Here is a 15630-nt window from a genome sequence, read left to right on the forward strand (position 1 = left end):
AGCTCGGGACCCCTGCTTTGGGTTCATATTTCATTTTTGTTGGTGGCGTGTTGTCAGGTTATGTAAAATTTTTTCCTTGGCTCAAAAGTTGAGCAGCACTCCATTATTCTATGACAGTGTTAAATAGCAACACAGATACCAGTCAATCACTAGTTGATAGCAACTTTTTAATTAGTACAATAGACACAAATTAATGTGCAATAAAACTTTTTTTGAATGTACAACAAACGTTCTTCCTTGTCCTCAGTGGATGTTCTCGAGTCCCTGTAGAAGACAAAATATATTGCTCAGCAATTCTTTAGCAATGAAGTTATGATAATGTTGGAGTATATATCGGCAGCTAACTAGCAAGGTCAGGCTTGTGACAGGCGTGAACGTTCACCTTGGAGTCAAAGTAGCGCCCTGTTCCCGACACCCGCTTGTCTCTCTCCATCAGGTACCACTGCCACGGAACTCGGGCGATTCTTTTTTCCTGCGTGAAAATACACACATTCGTTTTCAACCAGACGTTTAAACATTTTTATTACCGCTACATTAGCACCTAGCATCCAGTAGCCACCAGCTCACCTTTCCTCCATTAGTGAATTTATGGATCTGTGTAGTGGCAATACCAGGAATGATCAGACACACCGCCATGATGCCTAGGCCGGGTAGAATTTCATACCACATGACTGCGGAAGGTGTTCAACAGCCCGAAAGAACAATAACATAAGATGACCACCAACTTGTCCCCTTTATTTTGCTAGGGAAGCTAACAAAATGGCGCTCCACCGGAAGTAGAAATGACTGCAAGAATTATTCAAAATAATATAATTCATGCCGAGAATGTGCATGGAAAACGTGTTAAATTACTATTTTAGAGTTCGTGTTTAATTTATTTGATTTAATCGCAACCCACAACAAAATTGTAAAATATAATGTGGCAAGCTCACGTCCAAATCTTTTATTCTGAATGAATATATGGATGAATAAGAAGAATGAAGAATACATCCCCACAGCGCCTCCTCTCGCCCTTCTGCAGTACTACGTTTAAAAAGGGACGTTGAACGCGGCGCATGCGTGCTTGGTTCCCACGCACTTCGGTGAAGTTGTTTAAAAAAAAAAAAGTAAACAAGTCCCAGGAATAAGTTAAAGTTGACACAATTAGCCTTTTACAAATATGAAGGAAGATAAGGAAAACACTCGACCCAGGGAGATGAGGGTGGACTTAATGTGTGAAGATTCAGATAGGACGGAGAAATTGAAAGAAAAGAAGGAGACCATGACAAAGGTAAAACTCGAGCTAAAATAAGATAGGCTAGGCTACGTTAGCTCGCTCGTATTAGTTGTGATTGTCGTAAGGGATAACATTTAATCCGTATTACGTTTAGCTATCATATTTTTACCATGTTACATCCGTGAATATTTCTGTGTTTTTATGTTATTATTTTTATGTTAGTATGTTGATACGAATGTGTTCAATTTTCAGATTTTAATCGAGTGTTTTCTGACATCAGGTAAACTAGTGTCAGGTAAACATGTCTGCAAGTCAGCTCACTCTAATGTGTAAGAAGCTAGCAGTATTTTAAATGGATATTATATATATATATGATTGATCAAAATAGCATTGGGAATAGCTATTATTGCAGTTTCCTATGATGTGTACTTATGGAGGACAACCACTGCACTAGATTGTCATCAGAAGGCTGCCACCGAGTCTCACTAAAGAGGAGCTGGAGGAGCAATTGCAGCCTCTTCCAGAATTAGACTACTTGGAGTTCTTCTCCAATGACACCAGGTGATCTTGTGACATTATAAACGTGACCTAAAGTTGAACGTATTATACAATATTGACATTTCTTTTTTTAATATTGTTCGTATACAAATGGGTGGGTGAAATTAAACAACTAAATGAACATTTTTCTGAGCTTCCTATTTCTGAAAATGTTCCTTTGAGTGATCCGATTCGAATGAATTATTCCTGTAAATCAATGTAAATTATTACATGATAAAGATAACTTGAATAAAAGTTTTGTAAATACAGTGGTGCTTTAAGATCATGAAATGTTTTCATTAACGTTTCTCCTCTTAGCATGTATCCTCACCTCTTTGCGAGGGCTTACATCAACTTTAAAAACCAAGAAGATATTGTCCTGTTCAGGGATCGCTTCGACGGCTACGTGTTCATTGACAGCAGAGGTATCAAAAAAGAATCCTGATGTTAGTTTATGTGAATGTGCACTCAGTCAGTTTGCACACACTTTTTGGCAAACAGGACAGGAGTACCCCGCTATTGTGGAATTTGCACCTTTTCAAAAGACTTCCAAAAAAAGAAGCAAGAAAAAGGACACCAAGTGTGGAACCATTAGTGACGGTGTGTATTTTCAGAGAAGAAAAATATTTCTTGCATTATACAATACTTTTATCAAGCAAAAACGTTTGTGGGTCATTGTGGTTTCCTGCGTGTTTAGTCATTAAAACAAAAAATACATTTATTCTGAACCTTTTACAATATTATGTGCATGTTGTTCTAGATCCTGATTACAAGAAATTCTTGGATTATTATACTGGAGACAATGAGAAGTTGACATCCACGCCGGAGACTTTGCTAGAAGAGCTTGAAGCCAGGTCCAAGGAGCTTGTAGGTAAGTAAACTTTACAGTAGGGCTGGCCCGGCTGGGCGAGTCATCGGTTTTGTCATTGAATTCAAAAATATTTGCCAGGATGATTTATTTTTGCTGATGTGTGCACTGCTTCCTCAATATGACTGCAAACAGAGAGGAACTAGTTTACCTAAGCAGACTTAGTATTGTCAAGTTAGATTTAATAACTTTTCCACAAATCATGTCGAAAGAGTGACTTTCAGCAGACATCAGTTTGGCAGACTTTGGCGGTTTTTCCAAATAACAAAGAAGGAGCCTGACGGGAGGCCATCACACAGTCAGTTGCATTGAACATTGCTGAAGGCCCTTCCATATGTTGCATAAGCAGTGATGGATTTTTTTTAACCAAGGTCTTTACTTTAAAACCACAAATATGGTTGCCTTGACTCACCTGTACAACTACACACAGGAAAAGACTCTTGAGAGAGGCACACCTTATTTTCACATCTTGTCCATGTCACCAAGCCCTACATTAAAATAATCAATGTTTAACATTTGTTTTTCCTGAAGCGAAAAAAACAACTCCTTTGCTGGACTTCCTGAAGAATAAACAGGTAAGTCAGACCTCACAGTTAGCCGAACTGAACAACAGAAGACAGACTTGTTCTTGTTCTCTCCTCAGAGAATCAGGGAGGAGAAGAAAGAGGAGAGGAGGCGGCGTGAGCTGGAGCGCAAGCGCCTGCGAGATGAGGAGCGCCGTAAGTGGCGCGAGGAGGAGCGGCGGAAGCGCAAAGGAACTGAGAAAATGAAGAAACCGGAGCTCGACAAGGACCAAGTCAAAGACGAGCCAAAAATAAAAGTAAGTGGCCGAGGTATCAAAAGTACTCACACTTGAAGGAGTAAACAGTATTTGTTTAACCATTGGTAAGATGCTAGTTCAAAATGCCTCCACACGCCGCAGTAAGATGTCCACTCTCGTTGTTCGCCATGTAGCTGCTTAAAAAGCCAGACAGAGGAGACGGTGCCGACTCGGATAATGTGAAGGAGAAGTTTAAAAAAGCTGAGAGGCCCAGCAAAGAGTATAGCAGAAGCGCAGAGCATAAGAAACGACAAAACAATGACAACAAGGAGGAGCGTGCAAAGAAGTAGGTCATATTTGGCTCATATGGTTTTATACGTACTGGTACTGCATATGGAAAAAATCATTATCCACTCCACCACATTTTATTTAATCTAGAACCTTATTTGAATTGAATTTTGGTAGCATGAGTGTTGTTTTGTCACAGTTTCAAAATCATTTTTCAATTAATAATTTTTTTAAGAATGGATGTACATTGAATATATTTTACTTCAGGTACATATATTGCTTTATTTTAAAAAAAATACATTTTAGGGTTGAATTAGTTTATACACTCCAGTCAATTTCACTTTGTTTTCTTTTCTTTTCATTTTTAAGTAATGGGTTTTATTTCAACATTTTGTATATGATTATATCGATATTTATGTTTATATTCCACATTTTCGCCCCCATTAGAGCAGATGAGGAAGGCCTCAAGGAGTTTCGGGAGCATGATGCTGAGCATGATCGGGACAGGGAGCGTGAACTAGAGAAGGAGCGTCAACAAAGGGAGAAAGAACGCATGAGACGGCAAGAGCGACGCAGGAGGAGGGAAAGGCAAGACGGTGAGAACGTCACCAGGAAGTGGGTGGCGGAAGAGGGACCATCCAAGAAAGAGAGGGAGCGGCCGTCGGAAAAAAAACGAACAGACAACACATCAGAATCTGACAAGATGGAAAAGGCGCCAAAACACGACAAGAAGGACGACAGCGCCAAGAGAGAACGACTTCGGAATAAAGTAATCCAACAGTCTTTCTAGTTGCTGTTCGTCTACCTATTGATCATGTACACATTTCCATCTGTACATTTGATGTGTATGTATTTTCAAAGAATATATTCGTCTGATTCGTGTTTTCGTATCAGGATCGTCCCGCTATCCAACTGTACCAGCCTGGAGCAAGAAGCCGCAATCGCCCAGCAGGAGGCGGAGAAGGAGGAGGTGAGGCCAGCTCTGTGGACAGGAAGCCAGACACGGAGACAAAAAAAATGGCTGAGAAGGGTGACGACTGAGCAGATTTCTGCTTTGGGCGTCTTTTTGGTATGATGGAGAAGGATGCGGCCAGCAAGACTGTGAGCAGTATGTCGCCCCAGGGCCTGCTCTTCCATGTTTGAGGCTCACTCGTGGTTCAGAGTGGAGCTTGGTTGTGCCTCTAAGTGAACCTCTTTAGTTTCACTCCTCGCTAAAACAAGAGTTTGCCTGCAGGGCACAGAAAACCCTCAAGTGACCTTAATTTTAAACCGTATCACTGCAAACATTCTGTTTTATTTCTGCTCATCACATCAAATTTCCCAAGCATTATTGACAAGCTTGTGAATGGCATTATGAACATGGAATAAACACAGCTCTACCAGTTGTACCAGACTAAAAGGCATTTTCTGTGTGTGTATTTTTGTGCATTGCTTTTGAAGCAACAAGAAATAAGCACACTTGCGCAGGAGCTGCTGTTAACCGCAGCTCACACAAAGACCTGCTCTAGCCTGAGTCAACTAGCTAACCCTAACTTGATGTAGCATAAGCTTAAAATGTATGGTTGATATGTTTGAAGTGTGTGTGAGCGTCAAAGGTTTTTTTTTAATTTTTTTAAATGGTCTGTATGTCCCATATTTTCACTTCTATCCAGTGGGTCTGGAAGATATCACTATCAATTAATTTTTGCATCACAACGCTACATTTAACACGTGGTTTTGACATTCTGTCCTGAAATTGATTTTGCAGTCATTTATCAATCAAGTCAATTAATGCATTACAAATTATAGTAATCTCTCATTCAAACGTTGTAATATCCATAATTCATAATAAAAAAAGCAACTATTTCCAATTTGGACTTAAATCTGTTGTATCAAGATATTGCCTGCTGGTGTCGCTGTCAATAACAAGGCACGATAAAACCGCCGGAAGACCCGTTGACTTAAACAGGCTACGTTACCTTGTTCTTCCTCTTCTATCGCTACCGTTGTGGGGGAAAGTCAGTGGCCGACATGGTAATAAGAAAAATCATCTAACATCCGTCTAAATATACAATGTATACTGTTCTGTATGCTTAGAACACGTAGACAAAATACTCACGGTGTCCTAGATATCTGTATGCATCTTTAAAAAAAATGTTTTGTGTGCATTTAGAAGGCGCTGCGCACCCCGAGCCAGCTAGCTAGCATAAACGCTCAAATACGACATTTAGCATGTGGTTTGGTGACCGTAGCAATTTCAAATGGTTTGCGTACACTTATATGATTTCATTGTATCGTGTGTGTTTGTGGTTTTGTTTGTCCAGTCGTCCCACAAGACTTTCAAAATCAAGCGCTTTCTCGCCAAAAAGCAGAAGCAAAACAGGCCCATTCCTCAGTGGATCAGAATGAAGACTGGCAATAAGATCAGGTGAGCTTAGTGTGTAGTTTTACACTGCTATCTGAACAATGATCATTTAAAACGGCATCATAAACGTGCAAGTTAAGTGAGAACGAGCTTTTCGCGACATCATGGAAACAAATTCTAACGATAATGACGAATATTACCGCCATTGACTGTTTGGACTTCCATGGGCACCTTGCACCAGAAACATTGAATATCTTTACCTTCGGATGTATCACTGGAAGTTGGTGATGTGCAAACTTGTGATCAAGCACCACCTTGCTCTCGACTTTTTTTTATTGTCACATGGGCCAAATCGTTTACAGACAAAAATTGAAATGTTTACAAGTTTATTTTCATGAATGCATTAGTTAGGAAATTGCGCTAAATTTTAGTAGTGTAGTCCTCGGTTATATAAAAAAGTCATGGCATTTTTTCGTATTATCCACATTGGTCTTATCTTGTAGAACGGGCATGAGAGTAAATGGAGGCAAAACATTTAATGATAGCATGTTTTCATTGGTTTCCTTACACACTAATATGCAGAATTCAGATGATGTGCTGGCAGAACTGCATGGGCGGGCATTGACATTTTGGATACTGTAATGGTTTGCTCCACTTAAAGCAGGTCTGCAATTGCAGCACTTGATGTCTGTGAAGTGCTGTCATTATCCCTGCTGACATTATTGGTCGGTCTCAGAGCTAGTCAACCTCTTCATCATGTCAGGATGATGAGGATGCTCTGTGTCCGAAACATTGTTAGCTAGGCAGTCATTGTTGAAGCAAGTGTTAATTCTACTTGATAGTCATTTTGGTTTTACTGTTCTGTTGAATGGCGGCATTGTTTTTCTTTTGTAGCTGGTGTGAACCAGGGAGGGCATTGTACCCATGAAATCCCCAGTTATGACAAAAAATTTGAATTCGTCAACCAACCATATTAGTGTGGGATTATTTGTGGCATTCTTTTGGTCAGTGTTAGAATTTGAAATGTTTTTGCAATGGTTGTTCGATACAGAAAGTATTAAGTTCAGTAAACCTGTGGTATCTATAAATTGGAAACTGGAATTTGAAGGAAAAAAAAAACATACATTTTTATGATTATATTATTGGAAGCCAGGGTAAAGTAGTGCCAGTTGATCTCTTCATTGAGCATCCTCCTGCATTCTGAAGGTACAACTCCAAGAGGAGACACTGGAGGAGGACCAAGCTGGGTCTGTAAACGTGACCTTCCTGCTGAATCCACCCTCCATTTCATCGAAGGACCTTCATGTCGGGTGGACCCGCACCTGCTTTGTACACACTCTGGTTCTCCGTTCATGTTTGAAAATAAAAGATCTGTTATCAAACAAATACTTCATTTACAGTATCACAACTCGTGTAATTTTCACTGTACTTTTAGTTTATTCAGCTCAGAATGTCACTTAGCGTGAGGAAAATTTTACATTCCTTAGTGCTCCAAGGGGCGTAAAGCAAAACGGCAAATGAAAAGCAGTCTTGAGGTTTTTCCAATGCTTGTATTTGTTGCGCATGTTTTCTTGTCTCTGCCAAATATAAATCTGGCATGCAAAATGGAAAAACAAGCTATAATCACAGGAGTGTTGTGCTAATAGCATGTCAAATATTGTGATTAGAATATGCAATGGTCCAAAGCACTTACAAGGGAAGGAATGCACAGTGGTGATAGAAAATATCAACGTCTATTGGCACGAAAGGAGAAGAACCTTCTTAAGGAACCAAACCTCCAGCTGCCTTCTCTCCTGCTGTGGTCAAACGAGTCTATCTCGTCCGTCAAAGCTTCCGCGTCTTCTTCACCCGGCGTCGCCCTCACATCGGCGCTGCTGTTGTTACAATTCTTATTGGCGTTCGGCTCCCCCCTACGACAGTGTTCGTCATCCCATGTCCCGAGCAGCTCCTTTATCTCCTGGGGGGCGTCTGAGCGTAGGTACTGCCAGGCCCGCCTGCCGCCGTAGTCCATGACGTCCACGTCTGCACCGAACGCGCCCACGAGGAGCTTGACGACCGCGTAGTGGCCGTGCATGCTGGCGACGTGCAGCGGGGTGAGGCCACCGCTCCCCCGCACGTCCACGCTCACTGGCCGTCCTCCGGCCCTCTCGGCCTGGTGGACCAGCTTGAGTAGGGTCTCGTCCCGGCCGCTCTTGGCCAACCAGTGGAGCGCCGAGTAGCCGCTGATGAAGTCGCGCCTGCTGAGGAGCAACGGCTCCTCGGACACGAACTCCAGTAAGGTGTCGCAATTCCCCTCCACGGCTGACAGCATCCACGCGTGCTCCATGGGGTACAGAGCCCACCCCAACCCGCCTTGAGACAACTCTTTGGTGGATTTTTTCCGCTGGCCAGGTGTGTCGGCGTCAGAGTCGTCTTGTCGCCTCTGCAGCAGTCGCGACCGCCGCTGTGGAGCACCGGGCATGAGCGACGTGCCATACCGGGAGAATCGCGCCACAACGGGTCCTTGTCTGCATGACTCTCGGCCGCGGTGGGCGTCAGTGGTGGCATCCTGCCCAGTCGAGCTGCCCTCATCCATGGTACTGCGGTTGCGGTAATTTTTTAAGTCAGCCCGACGAAATTGAATGTCAAACTATCGCGTGTTTTCCCCACAGGTTTGCACTATATCTTTCCACCTTGTTTATATACAATTTAGACATTTGAACAGTCTCCATTTTAAACTCCCAAAGAGTCATTTTACTCTAGGTCGTTGACGTGACTCACCTGTACTGACTTTGGTCGTTGTTGACGTACATTTGAAATCAAAGCGTATCGATTGTTGAGCATTTCTAGTCAGAATACAAAACATCGGATTTGAAGAAAAATACAGTTTGTCCAAGTAGTTTAGTGCGGAGACATTTCCCCACTTCCACTGAGGAACCTGAGCCAAAGTTCATGATAATCTCGAGGCGGGAGTATGTCACGTGACCACCAATGGATTGCAAAACCAGGAAGGGCATATCGGTTTTTAATGAACTGCTTTAAAGTGACAAATGCAGACATATAGCAACGATTAAAACGATCAAATAAAAAAAACGGAACAGTAGAAGGCTGTATTTGAACATATTTCAGTCAGTGTCAGGCTCAGGGGGGAGCTCTATGGTCAGCTCATCAATCGTTTGGAGGAATGCATCAAACTGAATACAGCCATCTGAAAGAAAATGTATTATGTCACACTAGCAGTTGTTTGAGCCACCTCAGACCTAAGGACATTTGAATTCATGATACAGTGGAACCTCTGAGTTAGGCACTATAGTCACTTTAATAGTTACCCAAGCGTTGTGGCATTCTTGCAGGTGACAGGCTTGGGAGCAGAGGCAGGTAAAGATCCTGGTCTTCTTCCGAAGGAGGGGGTGCATCTGGAAAAGCCAGACCAGCCAGAGGGAGACTACCGAGAGGAATGAAGTCCTCAGGAACGCTGTATTTCTCAAACTCTGAAACAGGGGAATACAATCTAAATGCAAATATGCTGCTCTGTTTTTAATTTCTACACCGTTTTTGAAAACAGCGTTACCCATTGGATCGTAAGGGAAGAACTTCTCAATCTCTGGATTGTCTTCCTCTTTCTTCTGAACTGAATGCATTATTTTGCCTTCCTGGTGGGTGCAAAGGAAAACAAAAACATGCAAGAATAAAACTCAGGTTGGATAGGGTATCTTTAAACTTGTAAACCTTTGATGGGGATTTACAAATGGGAATGTTGGCGTTTAAAAGGAACTTTATATAGTAATGCAGCAGAGGAAAAGAAAGCTAGAATTAAAGTTAAAAATTGCTTTTAATTTTGTCGTATAGGTTTTATGCATGCAACTCAATGAAGATATGAATTACCTAGATCTGTGAAAACCGAGAAATTTGGTAAAAGCCCAAGACCTCCAAAAATGTCTTTTGTAGCCAGTTGCCTATGCTAACAGGAAGGTATAATTTTGACTATTTTAAAACTGGGCACTATTTTTAGTCTTTAATAGAGTCATATTTTAATGAACTCAGATTTTATTGAATAGTTTTCAACCTTTGGGTGTTCTATCTAAACAGGTTTAGGATGGCAAATTAAGCTTTTTCAAAGCCCTTTGAACAGAACAAGTGAAATTTAAAAAGCCTGCCAACTCTCTGTGGAAAATGTATATGCCAAAAGGCTTTTTTTTTTTTTATAAAAAGGTTTTAAACAAGACCAATCAGTGCCTTGGGGTTTCCCACCCAGTTTCAATACTTTTGTCACTGCTGGAAACACATCACATCTCTAACCTTGAGCTTCTCCATTTTCATTCCTTGCTTATTGACAACAGGAGTTGACAACTGTGCATTGACAATCCCAAAAGCTTTCCGCCCGGTACGCAGAGGGGTCTTCATAGTTTTGACACTCAGTGGAGTCTTCATGGCCATCTCTGTAAAGATTGCATGGTAAACCAAACATCTCAAAGCAGGGAAACACCAAAAGAATTTTAGCTCGAGTTTTCAACCTGGTATGAAGGTAAGACTTTGATTTTCACGTCCTGCATTGATATGAGCCATTGTATCTGTAAAGAAAGGCAGACGTTACCATTGAAGTAAATCCTCCATTAGCTGTCAATTAGCACGTGCTTGAAGTTAATGTTATTTTTGGCACGCGTATGATGTTGTAAGCTTTCCAATGTTCGGGCGGTTAACATGCGAGTTCGACGACGGCGCCGAGTTCGACGACGACGCCGAGTTCGACGACGCCCAGACAGGACGACGAACGTAACCCGACCGGCCAGCCAGCTGCTCACCTGCTCCGGACCACCGGTGCAATAACCATGAAGACCAAATGTGCTAATTGTGCTCGTGGAGTAACCACAAAGTCGAAGGCCGTCCAGTGCAGTCTGTGCGACGGATGGATTCACATCGCCTGCTGCGGTATTGAGAAGGCGGAATATGAATGCCTACGGATGGTAACCTCCTCGGCTGTGAGCTTCCTCTGTGACCACTGTCAGTGTGTATTTAGCGATATGCGCGTAAAGTCAGGACTTCCACCACTCACTCCCCAAAACGCTCCCGTAACTCAAGTTTTGCGCTCTGCAGACTGCTCCCCGGTTCGGGTCACCTTTCCTACCTCATCCTGCTCTACGACAACGCCATTGACAAAGTGTAACTCAGAGCCCGATATCTCCACCCTGACAGCACCCACAGTCCTAAAACAGCCTGCTCCAAAGGCAACCTACGCCGCTGTTGCTGCAAGCCCAGATCCCGACGCGCCCAAAGATGATTTTATTCTTGTACGGAACAAGAAACATAAACCAAAAGCTCCGAATGTCAGCGCTCAGATGCAAACTGTCTTAGACAAACTCTCAGCGCTACAAAAGCAGGTGACTGATTACTCCAAGCATCAGGCAGCCGAAAACTGCAGAGCCAACCCGTCTATTCCACCTCGTGAAAGATGTTTGATAATTGTGAATGCCCCGGAATCCCCGAAAGAATCTTCGGCCGAGAGAATTGTTGACGATCAAACATTTCTCCAACGTATGGTGTCACTCATGTTTGACGAAGGTGAAGAAGGGATACACGTTATCTCAGCTTACAGGCTTGGACGCAAATCGGAGGACTGCTCAAAAACGCGCCCGCTGAAACTCGTACTTAACAACGAAGCGGAATGCCACCGCGTTCTCAAAAGAACCTTTCGCCTGAAAGGTGAAAAGTTCTATGTGCTACGTGACCTATCGCCGGAGGATCGGATCAAAATGAAAGATGCAGTCACTGAACTTCGTACTCGCCGTGCAGCCGGTGAAACTGACCTACGCATTGTGGATTTTCGCGTTGTTCAGAAGAGGACCAGAGAGACCTGGAGACCGATTACCTTTATCCCGAAGCATTAACATCGCCTTTGGGATTAAGGGTGATCACGGCCAACGTTAGAAGCATTCGTAACAAACTAGATGACATTGAACTCCTTGTAGAGGAACAACATCCTGACCTGCTTGCTTTCACGGAAACGTGGTTAACCCCAGAGATCGCTGATTCTGAGATCCAGCTGCCAGGTTACCTCCTAACCCGGTCCGATCGTCCTGAACACCGAACTGGTGGCGGTGTCATCCTTTACTGGAAAGCGGAACTTCGTGTCCACTCGATAGAAACCAACTGCGATGCTGACAACGGAATCGAAACCCTATGGTGCCGCGTCAACAATGGACGCAAATCAGTTACGGTTGGCGTCATCTATAGAAGCCCGTCTGCTCAAGGAACTGAGCTGCTAGATCAACTTCGATGTCATGGGAGAGGCAGAGACTGTCTGATTGTCGGTGACCTTAATGCGCCCGCTATTGAATGGAACAGCCTCCACTGTAACCTAGATCAAGGAACTTTCGATGCCCAACTGCTTGATACAATCCTCGACTGCAATTTGACCCAGCATGTCATGTCTCCAACCCGTATGTTTTCTGGTCAAACCTCAAACATCCTTGATCTTGTTTTAACAGCGTCCCCAACTGACATCGACAAATTGCAATGTTCGCTGCCAATCGGGAGAAGTGATCACTGTACAATTTCCTTTTACTGGAGCGGGTGTGCACCAATTAACGATTCTGGTAGACCCCATCGAAATTATTGGCGTATAAATCAACCCACTCTTCAGGAAGCTGCTGCTCAAACAGACTGGAGTATCCCGTCTCATCTCGAACTCGAAGATGCCTGGACCATGTTTCGTTCCAAACTTGAACTTCTTGTGGAGGAGCATGTGCCAATTTCTCGGAAACGAGCCTTCACCAAAGGTCCTCCTTGGTTTGATGGTGAACTAAGACTCTTGCTGAAAAGTCGTCGTAAACTATGGGATCGATTCAAACTGTCTCAATCTCCCGTGGACTATGATCGCTACAAAATAGTTCGAAATCGGTGCACACAAATGAAGCGGGAAAAACGAACCGAATATGAACTGCATCTGGCGGAGTCATCCAAGACTTCCCCAAAGCTCCTGTTCGCTTATTTGAAAAGAAGGACCAAGGCAGGAAGTGGCATACCTCCCCTTCGTTCCCCGGGTTCTGAGGATCTCCTTCTCCAGGATGCCGAAAAAGCTGAATCACTCGGCTCACAATACGCCTCTGTGTATACCGTCGAGCCGCAGATCCTGGATTCCCAAACTCCAGTTCCTGACTCAGGCTTCCATCACCTTGTATTTGAGCGAGAATCTGTTATAAAAGCACTTCTGGAGTTACGGCAGAACTCCTCTCCTGGACCAGATGAGATGCACCCAGCTTTCCTCAGAACTATTGTCGAGCATATTGCAGAACCCGTCCGACACATATTCCAGCTTTCATTGGAAACCGGACGTCTACCTGTCGATTGGAAAATTGGCACAGTCAAACCAATCTTCAAGGGAGGAGCTCGCCATGATCCGACAAATTACAGACCCATATGTCTGACCTCGATTGTTTGTAAGGTCATGGAAAAACTACTAAAGCGGGCTCTACAAAATCACCTGAACAAGCTTGACGTGCTAACTGCTGCTCAGCATGGTTTCCAGGAAGGACGTTCCTGTGTATCGAATCTCCTAGTAGCCAGAGAGAAGTGGGTAGCTGCCGTCGACGCTGGTAAATGCCTTGATGTCATTTTCGTGGACTTCAGCAAAGCCTTTGACAGAGTACCTCACATGCGTCTCCTGCTTAAACTCCAAAGGGTTGGCGTAACTGGGAAGATCTTATCCTGGATTGCTGACTTTCTGGAAGGACGTTATATGCGAGTGAAAGTCAACGACGCATACTCAGCGCCTGTGCTTATGTCTAGTGGAGTGCCACAAGGATCGGTCCTTGGACCCGAACTCTTCAAACTCTACGTCAACGATCTCCCGCAAGAACTGAACATTCAGTGTTTACTGTACGCGGATGATTTGAAACTTTGGGCTGAAGTTACTAGCGTCGAGGATGCTGACCGTTTCCAAGACGTGTTAGATAGGCTCCATTGTTGGACGGAAAAATGGCTGCTTCCAGTAAACCATGCCAAATGTTCAGTGCTCTCCATGGGAACTCAGAATCCACTCAGGGCGTACCATATTGGAGGATATCTCCTTAAAAACACCACAAGTGAGAAGGACCTTGGTGTCATAGTGTCGTCAGACCTAAAGACTAGTCTTGACACCACGAAGAAGGCCACCGCTGCCACCAGGATGTTTGGATCCATCCGACGGTCGTTTGCCCGTATGACTCCTGCGATTTTCAGACCCCTGTTTATTTCTCACGTGCGTCCCATTCTTGAGTACGGACTGCCTGCAGTATTCCCATTGACCAAGTACGAATCCGATATGCTGGAGCGTGTTCAACGTCGCGGTACGAAAACAGTCGCAAAACTTCACCAGCTTTCCTACGAAGATCGACTGGAACAGTTGAATCTCTTCTCTCTGGCCTACCGTCGTCACCGAGGAGATTTGATATATACCCGGCGCATTCTCCGAGGCGAACTTGGTGAAGACCTGAGGGAGTATTTCATCTTAAATAATGATACTTCGACACGTGGTCACAGTTTGAAGCTATACAAACCGAGGAGGTTACGCATCCATGGCGACGCTACTCTCTCTACCCGTGTAGTTAATAGCTGGAACCGCCTACCCGAATCATGTATCACAGCCCAGTCAGAGGAAAGTTTCAAGAGAAGTATTGACGCAGTGTTTACAGACTGAATGGTGAAACTGCCGACCGCGGTATCGGTACCGACTTTTTTCCGACATTTTAACCGCGGCTTGGTAGCATCCCTTCAACGTCCGGGAAGTGAAGGAGCTGACAAGGGACTCTTCCCTCTGCTTTCTACCTTTCAATGAATCAATGAATCAATGCGCAGCGAACACCATCACAAATCAAGAGCGATACATAGAAGTAAATAAAAATAACTCGAGACATTATTGGTAACGTTACCGTAGTCTTGGTGATGTTTCCAATGTGCAGGCGCCAACCATGCAACCACAAAGCTGTTTTGGTATGAAGCGTAAACAAACCGCGGCTCCTTTTTAAATTCGCTGCTCTCATGCTATTGGTTGACGTTGCAAACACGGATGTGAAGTCATGAAAATGAATTTACACTTCCGCTGCATATTTCACCACCAAATTAAAATAGATTTATATAGGTTGAATAACCAGACAGAGGGTAATACTTTGTAAACCGAACTATGTTTATTCATAACTCACTGGTATAGCGCTCAGTAACACTGGTCGATATCACAGGATACTCGAGCGAACGGGTTTGCGCATGCGCAGTACTTAATAACAAATACGGTGGCTGCCAAGGTACAATAACTAAGAAGTGAGCATTACGTGAATGCTCTGCAATAGTGATATAATAAAAAATAGTTGCGACAAACCAATCATAATTACATTGACTAAATACATGAACTCTGTTAATGGTTTGCAGATACGCTTTGCTTGAACATGTTTCGACATTTAGGACTTATTGTAAATTATGCTTGGTGCACATCTGCTACTTTGGCGCTTAAAGCGTTTATGTTAGTCTCCCATTTACGCGCATTACTTACATCTTAGTACAAAAGCGACCAAGCATAGATAGGGTTAAAAAGAAAATTAAAGCGTGCTTTAAGCAGTGACAATAAATAATACATAGTGTGATGGCAATCTAATTTTGTATTAGGCTTT

At 43.4% G+C, this 15630-nt stretch overlaps 5 protein-coding genes across 5 annotated transcripts; 2 read left to right on the forward strand and 3 right to left on the reverse strand.

Annotated features, from left to right (window-relative positions):
* Window positions 1–150: 150 nt before the first annotated feature.
* Window positions 151–776, reverse strand: ndufa1 (NADH:ubiquinone oxidoreductase subunit A1). The gene is made up of 3 exons (XM_061275153.1): window positions 568–776; window positions 383–472; window positions 151–264 (listed from the first exon to the last, which is right to left on the reverse strand). Exons 1-3 carry the CDS (start codon window positions 667–669, stop codon window positions 244–246), a joined length of 213 nt encoding a protein of 70 aa, XP_061131137.1. The 5' UTR covers window positions 670–776; the 3' UTR covers window positions 151–243.
* Window positions 777–1050: 274 nt separating this feature from the next.
* Window positions 1051–5068, forward strand: upf3b (UPF3B regulator of nonsense mediated mRNA decay). The gene is made up of 10 exons (XM_061276203.1): window positions 1051–1270; window positions 1671–1777; window positions 2072–2178; window positions 2255–2353; window positions 2514–2624; window positions 3153–3196; window positions 3265–3441; window positions 3576–3727; window positions 4117–4438; window positions 4564–5068. Exons 1-10 carry the CDS (start codon window positions 1160–1162, stop codon window positions 4708–4710), a joined length of 1377 nt encoding a protein of 458 aa, XP_061132187.1. The 5' UTR covers window positions 1051–1159; the 3' UTR covers window positions 4711–5068.
* A 476-nt stretch (window positions 5069–5544) lies between these two features.
* On the forward strand, window positions 5545–7406 carry rpl39 (ribosomal protein L39). The gene is made up of 3 exons (XM_061276251.1): window positions 5545–5682; window positions 5973–6076; window positions 7220–7406. The coding sequence occupies exons 1-3, from the start codon at window positions 5680–5682 to the stop codon at window positions 7266–7268; spliced, it is 156 nt and encodes a 51-aa protein (XP_061132235.1). The 5' UTR covers window positions 5545–5679; the 3' UTR covers window positions 7269–7406.
* Window positions 7407–7427: 21 nt separating this feature from the next.
* On the reverse strand, window positions 7428–8973 carry sowahd (sosondowah ankyrin repeat domain family d). Its single transcript, XM_061276228.1, has 2 exons — window positions 8774–8973; window positions 7428–8592 (listed from the first exon to the last, which is right to left on the reverse strand). Exons 1-2 carry the CDS (start codon window positions 8803–8805, stop codon window positions 7740–7742), a joined length of 885 nt encoding a protein of 294 aa, XP_061132212.1. The 5' UTR covers window positions 8806–8973; the 3' UTR covers window positions 7428–7739.
* Window positions 8974–9001: 28 nt separating this feature from the next.
* Window positions 9002–15044, reverse strand: pttg1 (PTTG1 regulator of sister chromatid separation, securin). The gene is made up of 6 exons (XM_061276239.1): window positions 14899–15044; window positions 10507–10563; window positions 10292–10431; window positions 9564–9645; window positions 9322–9483; window positions 9002–9200 (listed from the first exon to the last, which is right to left on the reverse strand). The coding sequence occupies exons 2-6, from the start codon at window positions 10556–10558 to the stop codon at window positions 9118–9120; spliced, it is 519 nt and encodes a 172-aa protein (XP_061132223.1). The 5' UTR covers window positions 10559–10563; window positions 14899–15044; the 3' UTR covers window positions 9002–9117.
* Between the last annotated feature and the right edge of the window lie 586 nt (window positions 15045–15630).

This window comes from Syngnathus typhle, linkage group LG1 (assembly GCF_033458585.1).
Source record: "Syngnathus typhle isolate RoL2023-S1 ecotype Sweden linkage group LG1, RoL_Styp_1.0, whole genome shotgun sequence".
Taxonomy (NCBI): domain Eukaryota; kingdom Metazoa; phylum Chordata; class Actinopteri; order Syngnathiformes; family Syngnathidae; genus Syngnathus; species Syngnathus typhle.

Coding starts and splice junctions, on each gene's coding strand:
- sowahd (XM_061276228.1), bottom strand. CDS start 8,805: ATGTACGTCAACAACGACCAAAGTCAGTACAG. Junction 8,593..8,773: donor AACGACCAAAGTCAGTACAG/GTGAGTCACGTC, acceptor CCGCAACCGCAG/TACCATGGATGAGGGCAGCT.
- upf3b (XM_061276203.1), top strand. CDS start 1,160: ATGAAGGAAGATAAGGAAAACACTCGACCCAGGGAGATGAGGGTGGAC. Junction 2,354..2,513: donor GTGTGGAACCATTAGTGACG/GTGTGTATTTTC, acceptor ATGTTGTTCTAG/ATCCTGATTACAAGAAATTC. Junction 4,439..4,563: donor GAGAACGACTTCGGAATAAA/GTAATCCAACAG, acceptor TTTTCGTATCAG/GATCGTCCCGCTATCCAACT.
- ndufa1 (XM_061275153.1), bottom strand. CDS start 669: ATGTGGTATGAAATTCTACCCGGCCTAGGCATCATGGCGGTGTGTCTG. Junction 473..567: donor AATTCACTAATGGAGGAAAG/GTGAGCTGGTGG, acceptor ATTTTCACGCAG/GAAAAAAGAATCGCCCGAGT. Junction 265..382: donor GGCGCTACTTTGACTCCAAG/GTGAACGTTCAC, acceptor TGTCTTCTACAG/GGACTCGAGAACATCCACTG.
- rpl39 (XM_061276251.1), top strand. Junction 6,077..7,219: donor AAGACTGGCAATAAGATCAG/GTGAGCTTAGTG, acceptor TGCATTCTGAAG/GTACAACTCCAAGAGGAGAC.
- pttg1 (XM_061276239.1), bottom strand. CDS start 10,558: ATGGCTCATATCAATGCAGGACGTGAAAATCAAAGTCTTACCTTCATA. Junction 9,646..10,291: donor TGAAAATGGAGAAGCTCAAG/GTTAGAGATGTG, acceptor TGCACCCACCAG/GAAGGCAAAATAATGCATTC. Junction 9,201..9,321: donor AAGAATGCCACAACGCTTGG/GTAACTATTAAA, acceptor ATTTTCTTTCAG/ATGGCTGTATTCAGTTTGAT.